General features: G+C 42.6%; 1 protein-coding gene across 2 annotated transcripts in view; it reads left to right on the top strand.

Moving 5' to 3' along the window:
• Positions 1 to 24,875, top strand: part of sytl4 (synaptotagmin-like 4) — an 83,072-nt gene that overhangs the window by 15,121 nt on the left and 43,076 nt on the right. The window contains exons 2-3 of one of the 2 annotated variants that reach the window (XM_060832670.1): positions 21,201 to 21,337; positions 21,500 to 21,655. In XM_060832670.1, the coding sequence (XP_060688653.1) occupies positions 21,537 to 21,655 (119 nt within the window). In that variant the 5' untranslated portion in view covers positions 21,201 to 21,337; positions 21,500 to 21,536. Of the gene's footprint in view, positions 1 to 21,200; positions 21,338 to 21,475; positions 21,656 to 24,875 lie in introns of both variants that reach the window. The other variant, XM_060832669.1, reaches the window with a different exon arrangement.

Below are 24,875 nucleotides of genomic sequence, written 5' to 3'. Positions count from 1 at the left end.
TGCAAGTCAACATCACCAAACCACCAGTTAGCACACAGTCACTTTGCACTTGCTGAGAGATCTTCGGTGCTAACTTACAGGCTGTCAGCCTTTCTGGTCTATGTTGTTTTTCAGTACCTGGGTAGAAGATTCCAACTTGTCTGTCAGGGATTGGACATGTTGCTGTTTGGCACACATGCCAAGTTAATGTCGTACTAACAACATGTGTCACCAGCATATGTGACAAATAAACTGCATGTGCTTCAACCAATGGTTATGTTTGAAAGACAAAAGGGAACAGTCTTTGGTAGGGCCAAGGGGAACTATGGTCAGACAGGGTATACTACCACAGTCCGTCAAGGGAATAATCTGATTCCAGTCTAGGGGGTTAGCCACAGTCAGGCAGGTCCTAGCTGAGTGTGGGGAACCATGTCCCTTTTTCCAATTATTCCTGGGATGTGGGCTCATTCCTGGGATGTGGGCAGTATTTATCACCCATCTTAATTACGCAGAGGGAAGTTAAAAGTCAGTCATTCCAGTGGGTCTGGAGTCATGTGGGCCAGTTCAGTTATGGATGGCAGATTTCCTTCACTAAAGGACGTTAGTGGGTTTTTACAACAGTCAATAATTATGATATTACCATTAGGCTACCACTATAGTTACAGATTTTACTTTATTAATTTCAAATTTCACCATCTGCCATGTCGGGATTCAAACCCATGTTCCCAGAGTATTAACCTGGGGTTCGGGGTGGCTAACCCAGTGATGTTGTCACTATACCACTGCCTAGATTAGAGTGGTACTGGAAAAACACATCAGGTCAGGCAGCATCCGAGGAGCAGGAACATCGATGTTTCTGGCAAAAGCCCTTCATCAGGAATAGAGGCAGTGTGCCTGCGGTGGAGAGATAAATGAGGTGGGGGTGGGGAGAAAGTAGCATAGAGTATAATAGGTGAATGGGGATGGGGATAGAGGTGATAGGTCAGAGAGGAGGGTGGAGTGGAAAGGAAGATAGGTAGGTAGGACAGATCATGAGGATGGTGCTCCCCCACCCACCACCATTTGTGATTCCTCAGAAACTGAAGCACTCCATGTCCAAATGCAACAAGATCTGGCCAATATCCGGATTTAGGCTGAAAAGTGGCAATTAATATTTGCACCACACATTGTTGGGTAATCAACATTTCCAAGAAGAGACTATCTAACCACTGCCCCTTGACATTCAATAGTGTTACCATTGCTGAATCCTTCATTATCAACATCCTGAGGGGTTAACATAGACCAGAAACTCAACTGGACCCACGATAGAATTACAGTGGCTACAAGAGCAGGTGAGAGGTGTGAAATGTTACAGCGAGTAACTTACCTCTTGAATCAACAAAGCCTGTCTCCCATCTACAAGGCACAAATCAGGAGAGATGATTTGGAGGTGCCTGTGTTGGATCGGGGTGTACAAAGTTAAAAATTACACAACACCAGGTTATAGTCCAACAGGTTTATTTGGAAACACTAGCTTTCGGAGCACTGCTTCTTCATCAGGTGGTTAAGCTCCACAAACACCTGATGAAAGAGCAGTGGTCTGAAAGCTGGTGCTTCCAAATAAACCTGTTGGACTATAACCTGGTGTTCTGTGATTTTTAACCAATCAGGACACTGATGGAATATTCCCCACTTGCCTGGATGAGTGCAGCCTCAACAACTATCAAGAAGCTTGACACCATTCAGGACAAAGCAGCTCACTTGTTTGCATCCACTCCATCCCCCACTGACGCTTAGTGGCATCAGCGTGCATGGTACAAGATGCACAGCAGAAATTCACCAAATTCTTTAGCACCTTCCAAGCTCATGACTACTTCCATCAAGAAGGACAAGGGCAACAGATCCATGGGAACACCACCACCCTACAAGATTCCCTCTAAGTCACTCACCACCCTGACTTGGAAATATATTGCTATTTGTTCACTGTCGCTGGGCCAAATACCTGGAATTCATGACCTAATGGCTTTGTGGATCTACCCACAATAGGTGGACTGCAGTAGTACAAGAAGGCAGTTCAACCCGCACCTTCTCAAGGGCAACTAGGGATAGGCAATGAATGTTGGCCAGCCAGTGATACCTATGTCCAACAAGGGAATTAATAAAAATGTTAAGTGAGTGGCTCTGTGTGTTTTGAGGTAGCAACGAGAAAACAGAGTGACATCCTTGCAGAGTGCAGAAGATCATTCACCTTCTTCCTGCACAGCTACACTGAACTACTTTTAACCTGGGACTCTGAACACACCCAGGCCACCATCACCGATCAGGGTGTCACAGTCTAGTAGCAATATTAAAGCACAGACAAATCAATCAAGTGCATGTGGATGAGCTATAGGTCACCAGACTTAATCTGAATAAGATATGAGCATATGCTGGTCTTGTTAAATAGCTCACCATCAGGAAGCAGTGATAGTGAAACTACACAAAGTGTGCATCCTTCCCGAACTGTGAGTCCTGTGGTACAAATATTCTGCAGACGATAGTGTAAATTTTAGCTAGTCTGCAGAAACAGCAGGCAATAATAATAACTCGATGTCTCTCAATTGCCCAGGAAGAAAAATCCTTAAAATATAACAAAGGTAAAAATGCTGAATGTCACTAAATTATCTGAATGAGATACACTGAAGATAAGATTTTAGTGCTTAAATTTAATTAAATAATTGAGACAATTCTATCCAGTGAGGCAGAAATTTGTCTAGACCTGAGTTTGTGCTCAGTACTAACACTGTAGAATGTGTGTCCTAAAAATGAAAATTTTATTAGATTAGTTTCAGGTTATGTTTGTGCTCCCTTGGTGATCTTTTAACCTATCTAAATCTGGCAGTCTATGCATATCAACCCTCTCAATTGGTTTCATGATTTACAAAACCTCGAATAAATCTTTTCAATGTCTACATGATTGTGTAATAACAGTTTCTCAGTCTTAAACTAACGATTTCAATGTGATGGTCACCCTTTGATTGACCGAGCTAATCTAAAACTGTATCATCCATTCCCCTACTGTGAAATGTATCTTGGTAAGAGGACAGGCATTGTGCCACAGTCACCAATCCTAGGAAAGAGTTCTTCAGTATGTGCACCATTGCACTGTGGCTCAAACTGACAGGCTTTCAAAATCCACAGATGGAGAAACATTGTCAGAAAACAATTACGTACAAAATTTAAAACACTCATGAATGTTGCATTAGACAAAATAAATTGTGTTCAGAGGGGACAGAAAATAGCAGCTTTGATACTTCACTTTTAAGTCTTCATGATTTAACACTGCTGGATATCTGTAAACTATTGCTGTTTGTTTGGTAACAGTCATCCAAAGATAGAGGTTCTAACTGGAGTGATTTGAATAATTGTCCATTAACTCTGTCTCCCTCAGGGTGCTATTCAGTTATGTTACTACATGCTGAATATAAACAAAGCATTGTATTTCAAGCCATCACACTCCAATTTACTGATCAGTCAGAAATTCTTCAGCAGTTGCATGCGATTGTTTAGCTCACTGGTGTAAGTAAACAAAATGCAAGGATAATGAGTAGGTGCAGGAGGCAAAGCCTTTTAATCTGACTTGATTATTATACTTCAGAGTTTCAATGAAAAATGTAAGCATTTGGATGACAGTAATATTTCTCATTCTGTAACTGTCCTATGAATTTTCTGATTGACTACTTGTTTTTGTTGTTAGTCTTACCATTATTTTGGTTGATCAGTTTTTTAAAGTAGTTTCAGATCTAGAGTCTAACATAAAATAAAAGCAAATTACTGCAGATGCTGGAATCTGAAACCAAAAGAGAAAATGCTGGAAAATCTCAGCAGGTCTGGCAGCATCTGTAAGGAGAGAAAAAAGCTGACGTTTCGGGTCTAACTGACCTTTTGTCAAAGCTTTGTTAGGCTAGAGTCTAACATACTGTCTTTTGATTTTACAACAATATGGTCCCAGACTTTGTTGTACATAGTAATAACTGGCATTACTGGGTAAAACAGCAATTTCTGGGCACCTGCTTGTAAGCAGATAAAAATCAGAAGTCAAGCAGTGACCTCCTGTTCTTCCACAAGATGTGCTGTTGCAGTCGTCAATGGACTGTGCATAGAGATCACTGTGTGATGGTAATTAAACGCTGTTTTCTTTTTAAAGAAAAATGAAAACGTTAGCCCTTGTACAGTTGGAATAACATTTTTAAGGGCAAATTAAATGATAATTATAGTTGAATAACCTGTGTGATCCTGATAAATTAATATCGCATATGGAGTTTCATTCCTTCAGAAGAAAACGATGCTGCAGATTTTAAGAGTAGAATTACATTTTGTTTCTGTTTTCCCTTTTATAACCTTTCTTTAAACACAACTGTATGCCCTGATTTTTATTCTGCTTTCTGTACAATGGCTTAAATGTGATTGACATTCCCTTTCTTTTACAACTTTCTGTTTTGCAGTGTGCTCATCTCATTGAGGTCACTTCAGTTTGTTTAGGTGAAGGACTTCCCTGCTTGTTCTTTGTCTGAAACCCCTTTGAGATACTAAATTCAAACAGACATCTAACCACTGGAGGTATGAGCTGACAAGCCTGGTTAGAGTCCTTGGATAATTGTGTACACAAGGTGAACAGTGAAAGCTATTTGTCTGATGCTCAAAGCAAAATCTGAGCCAAAACACAGTTGTGAAAAAATAGCTTCATTTCTTTTGGCAAAATTACATATCTTGAGACAAATATGCAACTTTTCTTAAATGCTATTGTGTGTTTGTACACACTTACTCCTCCACGTTCAATCCATCCCTTCCAGCTCTCGATTACTAGTCTAGTGACAATACCGTTCACCCATTGCACCCCTCAAATTCAAAGAAATTTCGATGATTAAAAAATAGCATAAAAATCTCCAAACTCTGCTGTTCCCTAGCTTTACCCTTTCCCCAGCAATGTCTGTTGCTAACAAATTTGATCCTGAGATAAACATCCAACCACATATCCATGACATCGCTAAGACACCATCTCTGTCACATCACCCATCATTACCCTATGTCAGCTTATCAGCGGCAGAAAATGTCATTATTGCCTCCATGATAACTAGCCTTGCCTGTGCCAATGCAATCCTGGCTGGCTTCCCACACTCTAATCTCTGAAACCCAAAGTCATTTCAGAACACAGTTACATGTGTCTTTATTCACACCAGGACCCATTTAATCCTATGTTTGCTTGCTACATCTGGCTCTCAATCAAGCAACACCTCCAATCTAAAATTCCAACTCTTTCCCAAATTCATCCATGACTCTCTCTTCTGAACTCCATATTCCCCTCCAGCCCCACAGCCTCCTGTGGCATCTGCATTTTTCTAATTCGGTTTTTGTGAGCAGCCTGATTTCAACATCTCCACCACTGGTGCCCATGCTATCAGTTGCCTCAGCCCTAAGGTCTGGAATTCTCTCCCTAAATCCCTCTGTTTCTGTTTCTCCTTTTGAGTTGTTTCTTAAAACTAACCTCATTGACCAACAAAGTGATCAAAGGGACAATAGACAATGCTAAGAAATGGCACTTCTTCAGTAAAAACCTGCAGAGTTTAGGTTCTGCCAGGGCCACTCAACTCCTGGCATTATTACAGCATTGGACCAAACATAGAAGAGCTTAACTCAACTGGTGAGCTGGTGAAGGTCAATGATTGAATGAAAGATATGAGTGAACTGGCTGATTTACTGACATTAAGATCCTCAGCTGAATGTAGTATCAATACCTAATATGCCTGCATTTTCATTGACAGAGAGTATATTACAAATGTAGAATATCGGATAATACAAGTGAATGCACACAAGACACCCAGTGATCATCTTTAATTGTGCACTGCATATGGCGAACACAAACCCCATTAACATAAAGGGGGGAGTTAAACCGATGGGTTCTGTTCTTGCAGTGTAACTCTCCCCTCTTGGAGCTTGACTATGCTAAAGCAGAGCAGTAACAAGGAGAATGTAGCCCTGCTCTCAATAAAAAATGGAAAATTATGAAGCTGCATTTTCCATGAGGATGATACCTAGATTCAGAAAAATGCAAAAAGAGTGAAGGCGATAGCTGAGGAGATTGTAGAGGCATTGGTGGTGATTTTCCAAGAATCCCTGAAGTCCAGGAGGGTACCAGAGGACTGGAAAATGGTGAGTGTAATACCCCTGCTTTAGAAGGGAGGAAGGCTGAAGACAGAAAACGATAGGTAGGTTAGCCGGATTTCGCTCATTGGTAAGAATTTAGAGTCCATTATTAAGGTTGAGAATGCGGAGTACCTGGAAGCGCATGATAAAATTGAGCTAAGTATTGCATGATTTCATTGAGAAAGCCAAGCCTGACAAATCTGTTAGAATTCTTTAAGGAAATAATGAGCCAGTGGACACGATCTAATTGGACGAAAGTGAGGACTGCAGATGCCGGAGATCAGAATCAAGATTAGAGTGGTGCTGGAAAAGCTCAGCAGGTCAGGCAGCATCTGAGGAGCAGGAAAATCAACATTTCAGGCAAAAGTCATTCATCAGGAATGATCTAATTGGATTTCCAGAAGATCTTTGAAAAGGTATCACACAGGAAGCTGCTAAATAAGTCAAGAGCGCTTGGTATTAAGGACAAGGTACTGAAATAGAGGATTGACTGACTTGCAGAAGGCAGAAAGTGGAGATAAAGAGCTCTTTTACAGAATGGCTGCTGGTGACTAATGTTCTGCAGGGGTCACTGTCGGGACCACAACTATCCATGTTATATGTTAGCCATCAGGATGAATGAACTGAGGACATTGTTGCTAAGTTTGCAGTTGACACAAAGATAGGTGAAGCAGCAAGTTGTGTCGAGGAGGTGGGAGACTGCAGAGGGATTTGGATAGTTTCAGAATGTGGGCAAAGAAGTGGCAGATGGAATACAGTGTGGGAAAGTGTGAGGTTATGCACTTTGGTAGGAAGAAAAAAGGCATGGATTATTTTCTAAATGGGGAAAGGCTTTGGATATCTGAAACACCAAAGGGAGTTAAGAGAATCCTGAGCTAGGACCCCTAATGTTAATATGTAGGGTCGGCTGGTAGTTAGAAGGCAAATGTAACATTAGCATTCATTTTGAGAGGGCTAGAATGTAAGAGCAGAGATGTATTGCTGAGGCTGTATAAAGCTCTGGTCAGACCACATTTAGAATGTTGTGAGCAGTTTTGGGTCCGTGTCTGAGGAAGGATGTGTTGGCCTTGGAGGGGGGCTAGAAGAAGATGACAAGAATGATTTCAGAGACGAAGGGTCTTTCATATGAGCAGTGTTGAGGACTCTGGGTCTAAAGTCGGTGGGAGGTTTGAAGGATGAGGTAGTGTCTCACTGAAACATGCAGAATACTGAAATAGATAAAGTGGATGTAGAGAAGATGTTTCCACGCTTAATAGACACTAGCTCTCGAGAGCACTGCTTCACAGTGAAGAAATGACCCTTTAGAACTGAGATGTGGAGGAATTTCTTCAGCCAGAAAGTGGTGAATCTGTGGAACACATTGCCATAGAAGCCTAATAGGCCAAATCATTTAAGTATTTAAGACATAGATAGGTAAATTCTTTATTGATAATGGGATCAGAGGTTAATGGGAGAAGGTAGGAGAATGGGGTTGAGATAGATATCAGCTATGATTGAATAGCAAAATATTTAATGGGCCGAATGGCCTAATTCTGCTCATAAATCGTATGACCTAATATTCTAACTTGAGCATTTCAGTTTTGAGAGGCAATAAAGGAGAGTTGAGCTGTGGTAAACAGTGTGGGAAAGATAGATCTGGAAAGCAACTTTAACTTGTGCAAGTGGGATATGTGGACATATGTTCATTCTTGTGATCCTCTTCTGGACTCCCTCCAAGGCCTTCCTTAGATACAGGGTACATAATAGAAAATAAAGCATGGAAAGATTCAGTGAAATTGTTCTTCAGTCATGCAGGCAAAAGTTGTTTAACACTGGAATTATCTTACAAAGAGGAGACAAGAGTTTTAAAATGATTTGAGGAGAAAAAATGCAGTATTGAGACACTGTGGAGTTATTTCTGAATGCACGGGGAAAAAAGATATTCCCGATCTGTATCCAACTCCTAATCAAAACCGATTTTACTTCTCTTTAAAATGTAAAAGTTCATTTCTGTGCTATAATAACTCAAAGTAATTTTCTAATCTTTCTCCTCCCCTTCTTTCCATACTGTTTTAAAATTGCTGCAAACGAAGTCTTTACATTCCGTTCAAGTGCTGACCATTTGAAGAAATCAGATCATGGCCAGGGGTGAAATAAAATCAGTACCTTCATTAGTCTTTCATGGGTTCAGGTTTTTAGCCATATGCTGGTGTAAGTCTCTGTAAGTCATCAATAACATGTAAAAAGAAAATCTGGCTGTTTTTGGAAGATGTTATTTAATCCTTCATTGCATTCATAATCTTGGTTATTAGTTAAAATGCTCTTATCTGGTGGGACAGGAAAGAGCACTTGGCTTTTGGTCAAAGTCAACAAAGACATGCACAGAACAAAACATTACTCACTGCCAGAAAGTCACAGCAAAGTTCAAGGCATTTGAACTGTGACGACAAATTCTTAACTCTTCAGTTTGGCCTTAAAACCTGCTCTTTGACTGCCCCATTACATCCCTTATACATCACCACCCATGACCCCTATTTAAGTATGATGTGGAGGTGCTGGTGTTGGACTGGAGTGGACAAAGTTAAAAGTCACACACCACCCAGGTTATAGTCCAGTAGGTTTATTTGGAAGAACAAGCTTTCAGAGCGCTGCTTCCTGTCAGGTAGCTAGTGCAGCTGCTCCACTAGCTCCCTGATGAAGGTGCAGCACACCAAAAGCTTGTACTTCCAAATAAACCTGTTGGACTATAACCTGGTGCTGTGTGACTTTTAACCTAATATAAGTAGTAAGACAGACCTAAAGCAAAAACTCCTACAACCTCCAGAGCATGGCACAGAATTTAAGATTGAGCGCAGCATTTGGATGGCTGAATTCAATCAAATTCAGCCTAGCCATAGGTTCCTCCTTCCATATCTCCACCTCCGTTCAGGAGCCTGATGACATTCACTGGCTTGACTTAAAAAAAATACAGATTAGCCAGTTGGGTGAGGCTGCTTGATTGCAGCTGATATAGGTGGAATCATTTCTCTTTCTGAGTCACTGCCTTCAGGCAAGAAAGAAAGGAAAGTCGGGACATTAACAAAGATGTTTGCGTACTGACAAATGTTCACCTAGATCTTTCAGTTTTTACTTGCTAGGAGAGAGATGAATGCAAAGATGATGATGTCATCAATTTTATAAAAACCAAGTCTAGCTCACTGACAATACCACTTTCCACACAGGATCACTGCTGTCGCTCAGTTTAAAGATTGTATCTATTCAGAAATGTGAGTTGTCATGCAAGTGACCAGGCCAAATCTCACTCCACATAGCTATGGGTACATTAGACAGTGGCATTTAGAGTGAAAGATCTGCTTCATTTTCTTCGCCATCAATGCTCTGCCTCCTCATTATTAAACTTGAAGTATTCAGTCAGTATTCAGCCCGTACGCAATTTCTTAACTAAGAACCACAGGTTCCCAACCTTGTCTCTGTTGTCAGTATGTCATTGCCACAGAACATCGGAAACGAACCCTTCTCGAGGCCTGCTTGTGACTTTATTTTGGGGATTTTTGAGTGTTGTCATTGTCCTCATGATCATTATGGGTTGACGGTCTGATTTCAGTGATGTGTTGAGCCACAATCATGCTTGACAAATCTTCTGGAATTTTTTGAGGATGTAACTCTGAAGATGGACAAGGGAGATCCAGTGGATGTAGTGTACCTGGACTTTCAGAAAGCCTTTGATAAAGTCCCACATAGGAGGTGAGTGAGCAAAATTAGAGCGCGTAGTATTGGGGGCAAAGTACTGACTTGGATTGAAAATTGGTTGGCTGACAGGAAACAAAGAGTAGTGATAAACGGCTCCCTTTCGGAATGGCAGACAGTGACCAGTGGAGTATCGCAGGAATCAGTGCTGGGACCGCAGCTTATTACAATATATATTAATGATATAGAAGGTGGTATTAATAGTAACATAAGCAAATTTGCTGATGATACAAAGCTGGGTGGTAGGGTGAAATGTGAGGAGGATGTTGGGAGATTACAGGGTGACCTGGACAGGTTAGGTGAGTGGACAGATGCATGGCAGATGCAGTTTAATGTGGATAAATGTATGGTTATCCACTTTGGTGGTAAGAACAGGAAGGCAGATTACTACCTAAAATGGAGTCACGTTAGGTAAAGGGGCAGTACACAGAGACCTGGGTGTTCTTGTTCACCAATCAATGAAGGCAAGCGTGCAGGTACAGCAGGTAGTGAAGAAGGCTAGAATAGTAGCAAAGAGGTTCTTCTGCAGCTGTACAGGGCCCTGGTGAGACTGCAAGTGAAATATTGTGTGCAGTTCTGGTCTCCAAATTTGAGGAAAGACATTCTGGCTATTGAGGGAGTGCAGCATAGGTTCACGAGGTCAATTCCTGGAATGGCGAGACTATCTTATGTTGAAAGATTGGAGCGACTGGGCTTGTATTTCCTTGAGTTTAGACGACTGAGAGGGGATCTAATTGAGACATATAAGATTATTAAAGGATTGGACACTCTGGAGGCAGGAAACATGTTTCCGCTTAAAAATAAGGGGTAGGCCATTTAGGACAGAGATGAGGAGAAACCTCTTCACCCAGAGAGTGGTGGGTGTGTGGAATGCTCTGCCCCAGAAGGCAGTGGAGACCCAGTCTCTGGATTCGTTTAAGAAAGAGTTGGATAGAGCTCTTAAGGATAGTGGAATGAAGGGTTATGGAGATCAGGCAGGAACAGGATACTGATTTGAGGATGATCAGCCATGACCATAATGAATGGTGGTGCAGGTTCGAAGGGCAGAATGGCCTACTTCTGCACCTATTGTCTATTGTCAATACCTTGCCACTGCAGCCGCCTTCTGTGTTTGCAGCTAGTAAGACATATCATCATTCCTTCACCACACTTTGTCAGCCATCTCCAGGCACAAGCCTCACCATTATGTCAAGGTGGTGAATCATGGTAGGGAATCTAAGTGGCCTGCTCTGACATGGCAGGCCCACTATCATCCTATTTAAATGAAGCTCCTTTTTAGAGAATCTGACACTAATTTGAAATTAAATGTCTCCTGTGTTAGCTTCCTGGAGTTTGAGAAGCTCGATACTAAATTGGATGTTAGGTTTGAGTGACACACCATGGCACACTAGTCAAGAGGAAGAAGGAAGCTTAATTAAGGTTGATGAGGCAAGGATCAGACAGGGCTCTACAGGGTTACAAGGTAGCTAAGAAGGAACTGAAGAATGGATTTAAGAGAGCTAGAAGGGGGCATGAAAAAGCTTTAGTGGGTAAGATTAAGGAAAACCATAAGGCGCTCTCCTCTTGTGAGGAACAAGAGGATGGCCAGAGTGAAGGTTGGGCTGATCGGGGATCTTGGAGGGAACTTGCGCCTGGGGTCGGAGGAGGTGGAGGAGATAGGGGAGGTTCTTAGTGAATACTTTGCTTCAGTATTCACTACTGATAGGGACCTTGATGTTTCTGAGAACAGTGTGAAACAGACTGATACACTAGAACAGGCTGATGTTAGGAAGGAGGGTATTCTGACCCAGAGTTTGGGGTGAATTTGCATCAGATCTGCGAATGACACCTTTGTAATCATTAAAAACACAGAAATAGAGAACACACACCGGATCATCAACGCCACACTCACAGTAATCCAATTCACGAGAGAGGAAGAAAAGGACAACCAACTCCCATTCCTAGACGTGATGGTACAGAGAACATCGAACGGAGAATTCACCACAAAGGTATACAGGAAAGCCACACACAACAGACCAAGTCCTGAACTATGAAAGCAACCACCCCAACACAAAAGAAGTTGCATCAAGACACTATTCAAAAGGGCCACAAGACACTGCAGTATACCAGAACTGCAAAAAGAGGAAGAACACCTATACAATGTATTCGCCAAAAACAGATACCCGCACAATTTCAGCAACAGATGCAACAAGTACCTGTTTGGTTTGTGAACTAGTGACCAGTTATTGATGACAAGGGCCTTTCTGCCTGCCATGAACAGCACTCTCTCCGATAGCTGAACAGCTTGGGAATGTTTGGCAGAAACCATTAGACCTTGTGGAGGAGAAGGAGCTGTTTTTGCTGTGCTGTGAAAGACAACGGAACGAGGACATGCCGCAACCCAAAGGACTAGCCACGCTACCATACTACAAGAGCATTTCCGAACTGACAGCCAGACTACTGCGACCACTAGGACTCCTAACAGCACACAAACCAACAGCCACTCTCAGACAACAACTCACCAGATCGAAGGACCTGATACCCAGCATGAGCAAAACCAATGTAGTGTACAAAATTCCATGCAAGGACTGCACAAAACACTACATAGGACAAACAGGAAGACAGCTAACAGTCCGCATCCATGAACACCAACTAGCCACGAAATGACACGACCAGCCATCCTTAGTAGCCACACACACAGATGACAAGCAACATGAAATCGCCTGGGACAACACTACTATTATAGGACAAGCCAAACAGAGAACAGCCAGGGAATTCCTAGAAGAATGGTACTCATCCACAGATTCAATCAATAAGCACATCGACCTGGACCCAATATACCGACCACTGCAACAGACAGCTGGAACTGACAACCGGAAGCGGCAGATTCAAACCACTACAAATGCCGGAGGAAAGATCACAGAAGCACTTCATAGGAGGCTCCCAAGAACTGAGGATGTCACCTAGACAGGGGACGAAACATCTGCAACTAGAATTCCCAGCTCGGCGAACAGAACCACAACAGCCCTGGTTAGACCACATTTGGAATATTATGCTCAGTTCTGGTTGCCTCATTATAGGAAAGTTGTGGAAGCTTTAGAGGGTGCAGAGAATATTTTACCAGGATGCCTAGACTGGAGGGCGTGTCTTAGGTTGAGGGAGCTAGGGCTTTTCTCATTGGAGAGAAGAAGGAAGAGAGGTGACTTGATAGAGGTGTACAAGATGTTGAAAAGCATAGCTACAACGTATAGTCAGAGACTTTTTCCATGGTGGAAATGTCTATCAAGAGGGGGCACAATTTTAAAGTAATTGGATGAAGGTTTAGGGGAGATGTCAGAGGTAGGTTCTTTACACAGAATGTGATGGGTGTGTGGAAAGCACTGCCAGCAGTGTTAGTAGAGTTAAATGCATAAGAGATAGTTTGTGGTTCTTGGATAGGCACATGGAAGTTGAATGGAGAGTATGTAGGTTAGTCTGATCTTAGAGTAGGATAAAAGGCAGCACAACATTGAGGGCCGAAGGGCCTGTACTGTGCTGTACTGTTCTGTTCTATGAAATGGTTGAAGGTCAGGAGCCCTGGTGAGTCTCTGACTAAAGACCCAGTTCTCCAAACCACAGTCTTAGTCTGGTTGAGAAGGTGAAATTATTAGTTACTAGAGACTTATTTGTACAATTTGGAGGTTTAAAGATGTATATTTTTCTTTTTTTGATGGTGGGCTGAAATGGGAAATGAACAGTGTTGAAGTCAAGGATTGTTGAAGTATTGCTCCACTTTAAAAAGTAAATAGCCCAACACTGATTGTAAACACTGTTTACACAGCTGCTTCTTCAAGCAGAGGTGGAAGCCTGGCTGCAAGGGAATGTGTATGAATGGAGTTTTGGCTGGCAACAAGTAGCTGTTTGGTTTGTGAACTAGTGACCAGTTATTGATGACAGGGGCCTTTCTGCCTGCCATGAACAGCACTCTCCGATAGCTGAACGGCTTGGGAATGTTTGGCAGAAACCGTTAGACCTTGTGGAGGAGAAGGAGCTGTTTTGGCTCTGCTGTGAAAGGCACCTCAAGTGTCATAGTCAGATAACTTCCCCTCTCAGTTGCTGTAAGCTGTGACTTTTAATTGGTAAATCAAAGACCTTTTTATAAGTATGAACAGTCACCCTGTGCCTTCTGTAAATAGATGAAAATATCTTAAGGGAGAAGATCAAGAAGCAGTGACCTGATCCGCACTAGAAACATTTCACAAGCCCTGTGAACAGGGACAACTGAACTGCCTTCTAAGTCTTTTTCCTTCTGTCCATAACATTTGGATTTATCGCCTGTTTGTGTCTGTATGTGTGCAGAAGAGAGTTTAAAAGGAGGTTAGAGTTTTAACTAGTGGATTTATAAATTACTAGTTCATAATTGTTTACCTCGAGGTGGAATCTATTTACTTGTAATTATTTTTGTTAAAGACCAAACCTGGTCTGTACTTTCTATCAACCTTGGTCTAAAAGATGGGTAAATTGGAGAATTCTGCATACTTTTTAGAACCGTTAACGTTTTTTGATGACTGTGGGAATAGTGGGACTATATTTTTAGCACACTACCCTAGTGAGGCATAACCAAGATGTTGGTACAAAGAATCATGATGGATCACATTATGGTTGCTTTGACTGGACTTCAGATGAGGAAGATCAGTATCCATAACAGTGAGGACATACTGAGGAGGGAGCCTCAAACTCTGAACAGAAAACACTACCTAATTAGTGCTGTACAGATGAGACTGTGCTCCCTTGACTTCTTGGGAAAGCAACATTCCCCACAGGCTGCGATTGTCATGTTTGGGTGATCATGGAATTCTTCAACCTCGTAAAGAAAAGTCTTCTACCTGTTGGACAAGCATGATCAGTGGCTATGAAAGCCACGACTGGCCTTAATCCTTTTGATTCCTTTCAGGGTACTTCCAGAAACATATTTGAGTGTCTTGCAGACCACTACACAAGATATATAATGGATACAGATGACGGATAGAATTTTTTCAGGGTTGACCATTATGTAAACTTGCCTTGGATGATAATAGCCAGCATGAGTGGAAAATCAGGTTGACATTACTGGCTGCCTTCCCACAAGTGCAGGGCATCGTTGATTTTTCACACAGCTGACAATTCAATCACCATCAGATTAGCCAGGAATATTCTTCAACTGCAATTCCATCAATGTTCAACCAGCGTGCTGCACAAGAAGGTCCATTCAGGTCAATGGTACAGCCAATGGGAGCTCCTTTAAACCTTTCACACTGCAGCAATGTCAAACCCCTGACTTGCTCAAACTGACAACCAAGCCTCTGAGGTGAAGGCTAGGCAACAAACAATATCTACTTCAGATTTGGCTGATCAGGCCTCTGGCAATTCCATCAATTGGCATTGAGGGCACACACTGCAGTTATATAGAGCCTTGGTAAACCGCACTGGGATTCTGCATACAATTTTGGTTTCCTTACCTGAAGAAGGATACCCTTGCCATTGAGGCAGTGCAATCGAGGTTCACCAGACTGATGCCTGTGATGGTGGGAATGTCCCATGAGAAGATAGTGAGGAGACGGAGTCTATGTTGTCTAGAGCTTAAAGAATGAAAAGTGATCCAACTGAAGTGTAGAAAATTTTTGTAGAACTTTGAAAGATGTTCCCGTTAGTTGGGGTTGCTGTCTAGAACCAGGGGACACAGTCCCAAAGAAGAGAGAGGCTGCTTAGAACCGAGATGATGAGGAACTTCTTTACTGACGTGATGGTCCACATTTGGTCATCTCAGGTCAAAGGAGCTGATGTGCTGCTTATAATTTTGGATTTGTTTGTGTAATAATCAGGGATGGCCACCTCTAGTCCTCCCTTTTATATTTTGGGCTATTTTCACCTTCATGATGGAAACATAGACTGAGTAGTGTCTGCAAGGCATTGAATGATGCAGTATATGGTGAAGGTGACCTGGAGGAAGGTGCACTGTGAGTGCATGGATGTCCAGATACCCTAACAGCCATCGAGTCCCTCTTGTCTATTCATCAATGTGTTTGTTGACCTACATTGGTTTACAGTAACCCATTTTGAAATTTTCAGCATTGTTTACAAATTCCTTCTTGACCCACCCTGTCAAACCTCAATCATATAACATAAATTAAAGTCACCATAGTCCCACCTTGTTATTAGAGAGAGAGATGATTGGTGATGCTTTCACCTGGGAGGCACCACACCACAGGCAAGATTGAGAAGGCGGTACCTTCATGGTAACCTCAGTCAGTTCAGGAATCGAATCTGCACTGTTATGATTACTCTGCATTCCAAACCAGCCATCCAGCCAACTGCGCTAACTGATGATCTGGATGATGTACTTTTCTAATTGAGCATCTATGATGAGCGGTCCTTAAAATCAATCTATTTGACCAGATGATTGATCAGGTGTGCAAACAACTGTCTTGATGTCATTCCTGATGAAGGGCTCTGGCCCGAAATGTTGAATTTCCTGTTCCTTGGATGCTGCCTAACCTGCTGTGCTTTAACCAGCAACACATTTTCAGCTCTGATCTCCAGCCTCTGCAGACCTCACTTTTTACTCGTGAAATACTGTAACACTGCCGTGAATTGGCATGTTGTGTTACAGGTGCCATTTAAGACAACTTCTTGTTATCTACTCATCTGTTATTCTCTCTGTAACTCGCTTCCTCAGCTCTATTCAACATGAAGTACATTTATTGGAAGGAGTTCAGAAATCTGATAAGCTTCTTTTGTCTTTTCGCTGGCTTGGTATGATATTGCCTGGGTGTTGATACTTATATGATTAACTTCTCTAGTTGTGTTGCTGAACCAGATTTGCCAGATTCCACATTTCTGACTCTCCCACATAATCTTTTCCAGATTTTTAATGATGTTTTCATGCAGCTTAGTTTTACTCCTTCTTGAGCTTACGTTTTGAATTCAAGCAACATGTAATGAAAATATTCTTTATTGTTCTGAGATGGCAGCAGTGTAAGAGCTGAGTGCAGCAGCTGCCTGCTGGCGCATGGTCCATCTGCTCTCTCTGCTTTTACTTCTATTTTTTTTCCCTTCATCTAATCTGCTTCAGTTATGCAAGGTGCGAGTCTGTGGGAAGAGAGACCCTGATATCAATGACAGTCATTCCAAATGATGGTGAGAGAGGGAGCAGGCAGCACCGAGGGAGGGAGCAGGCAGTCCCAAGGGAGGGAGAGAGGGAGCAGGCAGCATGGAGGGAATGAGAGGGAGCAGGCAGCTACGTGGGGGGGGGGCGAGAGAGGGAGCAGGAAGCACAGAGGAGGGAGAGAGCGAGGGAGCTGGCAGCAGGGTGGGGGGCGAGAGAGGGAGCTGGCAGCAGGGTGGGGGGCGAGAGAGGGAGCTGGCAGCAGGGTGGGGGGCGAGAGAGGGAGCTGGCAGCAGGGTGGGGGGCGAGAGATGGAGCAGGCAGCAGGGTGGGGGGGAGAGAGATGGAGCAGGCAGCAGGGTGGGGGGTGAGAGGGAGCAGGCAGCAGGGTGGGGGGGTGAGAGAGGGAGCACGAATCACCGAGGGGGGTTAAGAGAGGGAGCAGGCAGCACGTTAGGTGGTGAGAGAGGGAGCAGGCAGCACGGAGGAGGATGTGAGAGGGAACAGGCATCACGGTGGCGGGTGGGAGAGGGAGCAAGCAGCATGAAGGAGGGTGAGAGAGGGAGCAGGCAGTAACATGAGGGGTGAGAGTGGGCGTAAGCAGCAACGTGGGACGTGTGAGAGGGAGCAGGTTGCACGGAGGAGGGTGAGAGAGGGAGCAGGCAGTCGAGAGGGAGCAGGCAGCATCGAGGGGGGTGAGAGAGGGAGCAGGCAGTACCGAGTGAGTGAGAGAGGGAGCACGCAGAACGGTGCGGGGTGAGAGAGGGAGCAGTCAGCAGGGTGGGGGTTGAGAGAGGGAGCAGGCAGCACGGTGGGAGTGAGAGAGGGAGCAGGCATCAGGGTGGGGGGTGAGAGAGGGAGCAGGAAGCACCGAGGCGGGTGAGAGAGGGAGCAGGCAGCACCGAGATGGGTGAGAGAGGGAGCAGACAGCGCGGAGGAGGGTGAGAGAGGGAGCAGACAGCGCGGAGGAGGGTGAGAGAGGGAGCAGACAGCGCGGAGGAGGGTGAGAGAGGGAGCAGGCAGCGCGGAGGGAGTGAGAGTGTGAGCAGGCAGCAACATGGGAATGAGAGTGGGTGTAGTCAGCAACATGGGGCATGTGAGAGGGAGCAGGTTGCACGGAAGAGGGTGAGAGAGGGAGCAGGCAGTCCGAGGGAGTGAGAGAGGGAGAAGGCAGTCGAGGGATCAGGCAGCATCGAGGGGGGTGAGAGAGGGAGCAGGCAGCACGGTGAGGGATGAGCGAGGGAGCAGTCGTCACAGTGAGGGATGAGAGAGTGAGCAGGCAGCACGGAGGTGAAGGTGGGGTGAGGTAAAGCCCTCGTGAGGAGTGCAAGCCCAGCATCGCCAGCCACTTTCGGACTGTGATGTTGTTCCATTAACTGTGTTTCTTCATGTTTCTACGTTTTAGTAAGAAGGACTGTAATGTTTAACTCCTTAACTTGCTTACTCTATACTTCTGCTTTGTACCAACATTCTGTGCTGAGGTTCGTTTGCACGTAAGATGACACAGTCAATGGCAGCTTATAAAGCTTTCACTGTACTCGTGCAAGTGAGTATTTATGACAATGAAAGCTAATTCAAGATAATGTATTGCAGACAAAGAAATGTTGCAGAGGTAATGCTAGAATACAAAATATTTCTTTGCTTCTAACCTTGTACTGAAGCTGATGTACTTTCTATTTTCCTATCCATAAAAGCACTGTGTCCTCCCATCTTTCCCTTTGCCTGCCGGCAAAGAGTCCAACCCATTACTAGTGCTATTACTGGGCTCCCCTCTTATTCTGCCCACTCCTACCTGAATTCCCTTGTTGTGCCCAGAGTCAGCCCTTCTTGTCCCCAATCAAGTCCTATTGGAAAGGCAGATGTGATGATGTAACCACATTGAATCATTTTCCCTGTTATTCGGGAGGAAAGGCAATTCAACAAGAACAGTGTTGGAGTAAAAAGTGAGGTCTGCAGATGCTGGAGATCAGAGCTGAAAATGTGTTGCTGGTTAAAGTGCAGCAGGTCAGGCAGCATCCAAGGAACAGGAAATTCGACGTTTCGGGCATAAACCCTTCTTCAGGAATTGTAGTAGCCCTATTTCGAGCTCTGTAGACATATCCATACACAAGATGTGATGGTCTAATGGTATTATCGTTATACTGTTAACCAGTGACCTTGGTAATGTTCTGGGGATCTGGGTTCATATCCCACCATGGCCGATGGTGGAATTTGAAATAGGTTTAAAACAAAATCTGATGTTCACAGGTTTAAACTTTCACCAAATGTGCAGGTCCTGGAGATGGGATTTCATCTAATGATGACCATGTTGATCATCAGAAAAACTCATCTCGTTCAGTAAAGTTCTTTAGGGAAGGAACCGACCATCCTTACCTAGTGTGGCCTACAAGTGATTCCAGACCTGCAGCAGTGCAGTTAATATGTAAATGCCTTTTGGGCAACTATATCACTAAACAAATGAATTTAGAACATTACAAATTATAATAATCTAAAATGGATATTTTACCCATAACTGGAGTCACACTGTACTGAGGTTTATGTAATTGATGTATCATGACAGTGAATCCTATAGTCTTTGGTTAAACATTAAGATTACAAAAACAAATAACTCTTCTAGTTTGGCCTTACTGGCACAAAATTGGCCCAATAGTGCCCTTTGTGTGGATGTCACCAGTGTGGTTTAGGGTCCAAAATAGTATACATGTTGGAATGCACAGTTTTGAGATGAGTTACACAATTCAGCTTCTGAAAATTTTCAAACTCTTGCTCGCTCATATTCCATTATTCAACCTTTCACACGCCAGATTCCTTTCCTGCTTCTGACACAATGTACCTTCCCTTTAAGCAGTGCAGGCTCGTTTTTAATAATATTACTTGCTTTCGTAGGCATCCAACCAGTCAACAGCTCTGTTAGCACTGATTGAATGCTGAAACAATTTAAGACAGCAGTAAGCAAAAAAGTTGTTGTTTTTGTTGCAGTCAACAGGACCTGATTATTTGGGTGTCACAATCTCTGTACCTGTTTGCAGGGTCTGTCAAGTTCACTTCTCTGCAAGTCAGTTTTTGCCAAGTTTCCATTTGTGTACTGTGCACCAAAACAATGCTCTCACTACTTAGAAACCGGTTGGGAGGAATCATTTGCACTTTGACAACAATTATTTTGTTCAGTATAAATAAACAAAGACTCCTTTTTATATGACTGTTTATTTGTTTGGTGCCTGCAATTGAGTTCGTTGTGATCATTGGAAATTCTTAGAAATTGGTCTCTTTTTAGTGGTGGTATAGTCTTTGTGTTGCACTGGTAAAGCAGTTTCCCTTCCCAATGTTGTAAGATAAGAGTTTGTTCAGGATCTAGCAGTTACCCGTCCCAACAAGTACTTAGCTGTGCTCTTTGCACCTACTGGTTGAAGTGTTCAATGTAGAATAAACAAGCAAAGATGCTTATAAAAGGTGGGGCCAACTGATGTCTTTTGTCTATTTCTCTATTCTCTATCTTTTTAAGTCATTATTTAAACATGATTGCTACATTCTAATCTTGGGCTGGGAATAACCAGGAAGAGAGATTGAGGTATTTAACTCAGTGTGTGCACTGATCGTGCATTGTTCTTGTGTTTGACATTCACAGCTGGCAAAAGTAATTTAAAATCAAAACGCTGAACTGGAACTGAGTTTAATATCTGAGCAGGAGTAGGGAATGTGGTAAATGTGGTGATTTATGGCAGTATTGTATCGAAGTAAATGGCAGTGAGTATATTCTTCAAATTAACCAAAATACAGGTTTCAATGTTTGCAGAGCAGCTTTTGGGCAAGACATCTGCTCAAACCAGCACAATTCACTATGGCTTTGGGTATTTCCAAAAACATTCTGAATTGTGGATTATAAATTTTAAGAAAATTCAGAATACAAAACATTTATTGAAAGGTCTCGGGGGTGTGTTGGGTATCTTGCAGAAATCACTGGCTCCAGAAGTTGGTTTACAAGTTAACCAGGTTTCTTTCAGGCACAATTTAACTGCTTTACTTATAGTATTATAACTGCTTCCAGAAAAATATTAAGGTTTGTACAAGGTACCATCTCTCTGACTTTATTAGTATAATTGCAGCTTATATTTGATTCTGCCTTTAATTTAATAGTCTGAAAATCACATGGATTAGGTTTGCATTGCTTTTGCTCAGTTTTCACTACAGTGATCTACATTCACTTTCCGTTCTGGATTTGTTTCATTTCTAGGATCCATTTTGGTAAAATGTTTGAAAGTTTGCCTCCAGAAGGTGGTAGATGTCAACACAATGTCAGACTGGTCAACAATCACTGGACAGTTGTGTGAGCCAAAGGTTTGACACGGAGATCACTAAGAACGATTGACGGTGAGTGAACAAACAGCATTGTCTACAAATTTCTGATTAATAAAAAACAATTTATTGTTAATATCAAATGTTCTAACTTCATGGGCCAATTCTCTGTTTCAGTTTTGAATGTCTGATATTTCCTTTCATTGCCCACAGTTTGTAAGGAAACCATTGTTGCAGTTTGTACAGGCATCAAACCTTTGGTGAACCCATCATTATGCCAAAACAAATGGAGATGATCAACTTGTCATTCCTGACAGATAAAGAAAAGGAAGCAATAATCATGGTTCTCATCCGAGATGAAAAGTTGCGTTCATATGAGGAAAAGCGAATAAGGTAATGAGAGAAGGAAAGGTGTTTGAATAAAAGTTCTGAATATAATTGTTTCTAAATCCTTTCATTTGGGATATCACATCATGAGACATTCTGCATAAAATCTGCACTCAAGAAACCTCTAATCCATTGTTTTAAGCCATAAGAAAAGGAAGTAAGTAAGAATGAATGGCAATTGACTCATAATTTCCATTTTGACATAGCATCATGGAGTACAAGTCATACAGAAGAAGCCAGCTGAAAATGTGTTGCTGGTCAAAGCACAGCAGGCCAGGCAGCATCTCAGGAATAGAGAATTCGACGTTTCGAGCATAAGCCCTGATGAAGGGCTTATGCTCGAAACGTCGAATTCTCTATTCCTGAGATGCTGCCTGGCCTGCTGTGCTTTGACCAGCAACACATTTTCAGCTGTGATCTGCAGACCTCATTTTTTACTATACAGAAGAAGCCATTCAGCCCATCGAGTCTGCACCAATTTAAAAAAAACTAAACCTACACTAGTCCCATTTGACTAAGTTATGTCTTTCTTGACAACCCTTTAATGACAAAACACATTTAATAGAAAAAAAATTGCCTTTTATAATATTGATGTACAGATCATTCTGGTACAACACACCCTTTTATCAACATGAATTGGCTTTGATGTGATTGACAAATTGTGGATGCTTTTTGGATAACACAAACTTTCTACTGAACAGGTAGAAAAATTTTCCACCGTGTGATTTTCTATATGGTTTTCCGTAGCATGATTTCCAAAAGTGCAAGGTTGCAGAGGAATGTAACTGTTGCGTTATACCAGAACGGACTGTGTGTATGACATGTGGATTAATAGTACAGATCCTGAGACAATATTCCCTCCGATGGTATAGACTAGAATTATGGTGATTCCCATTTAAATAGAGTTTACTGATTGTTGCTTTCTGTCTGAGAGTGGTGAGTCTGAAATTCTTTCCTCCAGATGGGGAGGTACTGGTGTTGCATTGGGGTAGACAAAGAGAGGTCGCACAACACCAGGTCATAGTCCAACGGGATCATTTGAAAACACTAGTTTTCGGAGCTCTGCTCCTTCATCAGATGTTAGTGAGAGAGGAAGGCCTTAGACACCAAATTTATAAGGAAAAGCTCAAAGGGTCATACAACACATGTGAACAAATTAACCCACAAGATGGATGTTCCTTTCTGCCTTGAGAAAGAAACTCAAGTCACCTTGAGTTATCTCAGTACAGTGACTTGAAAGGAATTCTGGGATTTGCATGTTAATCAATTGAAAACTGCACCTCCATTCTCTCTGATTAAAGATTTAACAGCTATCTTAGGTGTGTTCAATTTGTTCATGTGTTGTATGACCCTTTGAGCTTTTCCTTAGACACAGAATTTATAAGGTCTTCCTCTCCCACTAACACCTGATGAAGGAGCAGAGCTCTGAAAGCTAATGCTTTCAAATAATCCCATTGGACTATAACCTGGTGTTGTGTGAAGTCTCACTTTCTCTGGATGGTGATGGAGGTAGATTCCATGAATTTTTTAAAATACTTTTACAGTTCCTCCTCTGTGGATATTGGACTAGTACAACACAATCGTTACAGCTATATAAAAACCCTTATTAGTGTAGCTGATAAATCTATGTCCTGGTATTCCCAAAAAGGGCTGCCATGTCTTATAAAAATTCTCAGTTTTGTGGTGTACCATATTTGTGAGTAAATCCAAAGGAATATGCTCCATAATAATCTTCCATCATCCTCACAGGCCCAGGAGGTTTTCGGATACTGAACCTAGCAAGATATTTTTTCTTGCACAGAATTGAGAATATTGAAAAGCTTTTTTCTTGTGCGTGTCTGCACGGAATACAGTGGGCAGACCCAGAAGGAGAAAGATTGGGACCTTCTCCACTCTTAAACCCAAAATCCTCTCCATTGCACCTATTACAGCACTCCAATATGTTTGAAGCCTATCGCAAGACCAGAGACAATGGGTAAGAGTGCCCATACAGACCTTGCACTTGGGACATGCTGAAGATAGCCCTGGTTTAAATTTTGACAAACAGTCTGGAGCCAAGTGGACCTTGTGGAGAATCTTCAACTATAAAGCATGGGTCCTATTACAAATTGATATCTTCCTTGCATTCTCCCAAATATCCTCCCATGCCTCTGAGGAAACTTCAGCACCCAGCTCTCTCCCCCACGCCCTGCACAGTCGATCAAAATCAAGTGAGGGGACACCCCCCAATTGATGATATAAAGTACTGACAGAAAGTGTACTCTTAACCCTTAGCACCCCCTCTCCATGTCGGATTTGTAGGGATCAGTCAAAAGTGTAGTTTTTTTTCAATAAAATCCTTAACTTGAAAAAATTGAAAGAGATCTCCATTAGATAACTTGTACTTCTGTACTAACTGATCGAAGGACATCATTACGTCTCCCTCAAATAAATCGCCCAATCAAGACACACCCCTAGCTGCCCAACATTTAAATCCTGAATCTATCATCCCCGATTAAATCCGGCATACCCACTAAAGGCGTAAACGAAGATGTTTTGCCAATATTGTCTTTCCTCTGCCAAATTGCACTCCATGTTTTAACAGTATTGATGACTATTGGGTTATGGCAATATTCCCTAACTCGCCTTGTCCAAAAACAGCAAACCGGTAAGGGGGCACCTTGCCTGGGAGGCTTCGATATCTAGCCATATTGAAAGAGGGTCCCCACAAACCCAATCACTCATGTAGGTCAAAGGCGAGCTTTGTTGGTAATTTTTAATGTCCAGAGGGTCCACTGCCCCCAATCTGTGAGGCAGTTGCAGCTTAACTAATTTAATAAGAGGCCGCTTAGAATGCCAGATAAAGGAGCTGAACTAGCCGTTTGCTTATTGAAAAGCAGGGGGAGCATCGTATAGGGTATAGCAAACGGGGGAGAATATTCAGCTTAATGAGCACTATCCAACTCAACCACGAGACTGGAAGTGCCTCCCAGCTTTGAAGACCTTGTTTAATTTTATCAAATAATTGTATAAAATTGGCTTTGAATAGCCGATCCAGAACTGGATTGATGAAATATACAAAACCTCCCCTGTGACCACCTAAATGGGAATCGGTGTTTGCCCTCAAGACCTAGCTCCTTTGTAAGACCACAAAATAGGCATAGCTTCTGAGTTTGTAAAATTTAATCTTATCCCCTGAAAATGCACCAAACACGCAAATGCATTGCATCAGGCAAGGCACTGAAAC

This window comes from Hemiscyllium ocellatum, chromosome 11, assembly GCF_020745735.1.
Source record: "Hemiscyllium ocellatum isolate sHemOce1 chromosome 11, sHemOce1.pat.X.cur, whole genome shotgun sequence".
NCBI lineage: Eukaryota > Metazoa > Chordata > Chondrichthyes > Orectolobiformes > Hemiscylliidae > Hemiscyllium > Hemiscyllium ocellatum.
Note: the sequence above shows the minus strand (reverse complement) of the source record. Positions and strands in the feature narration are given on the sequence as shown.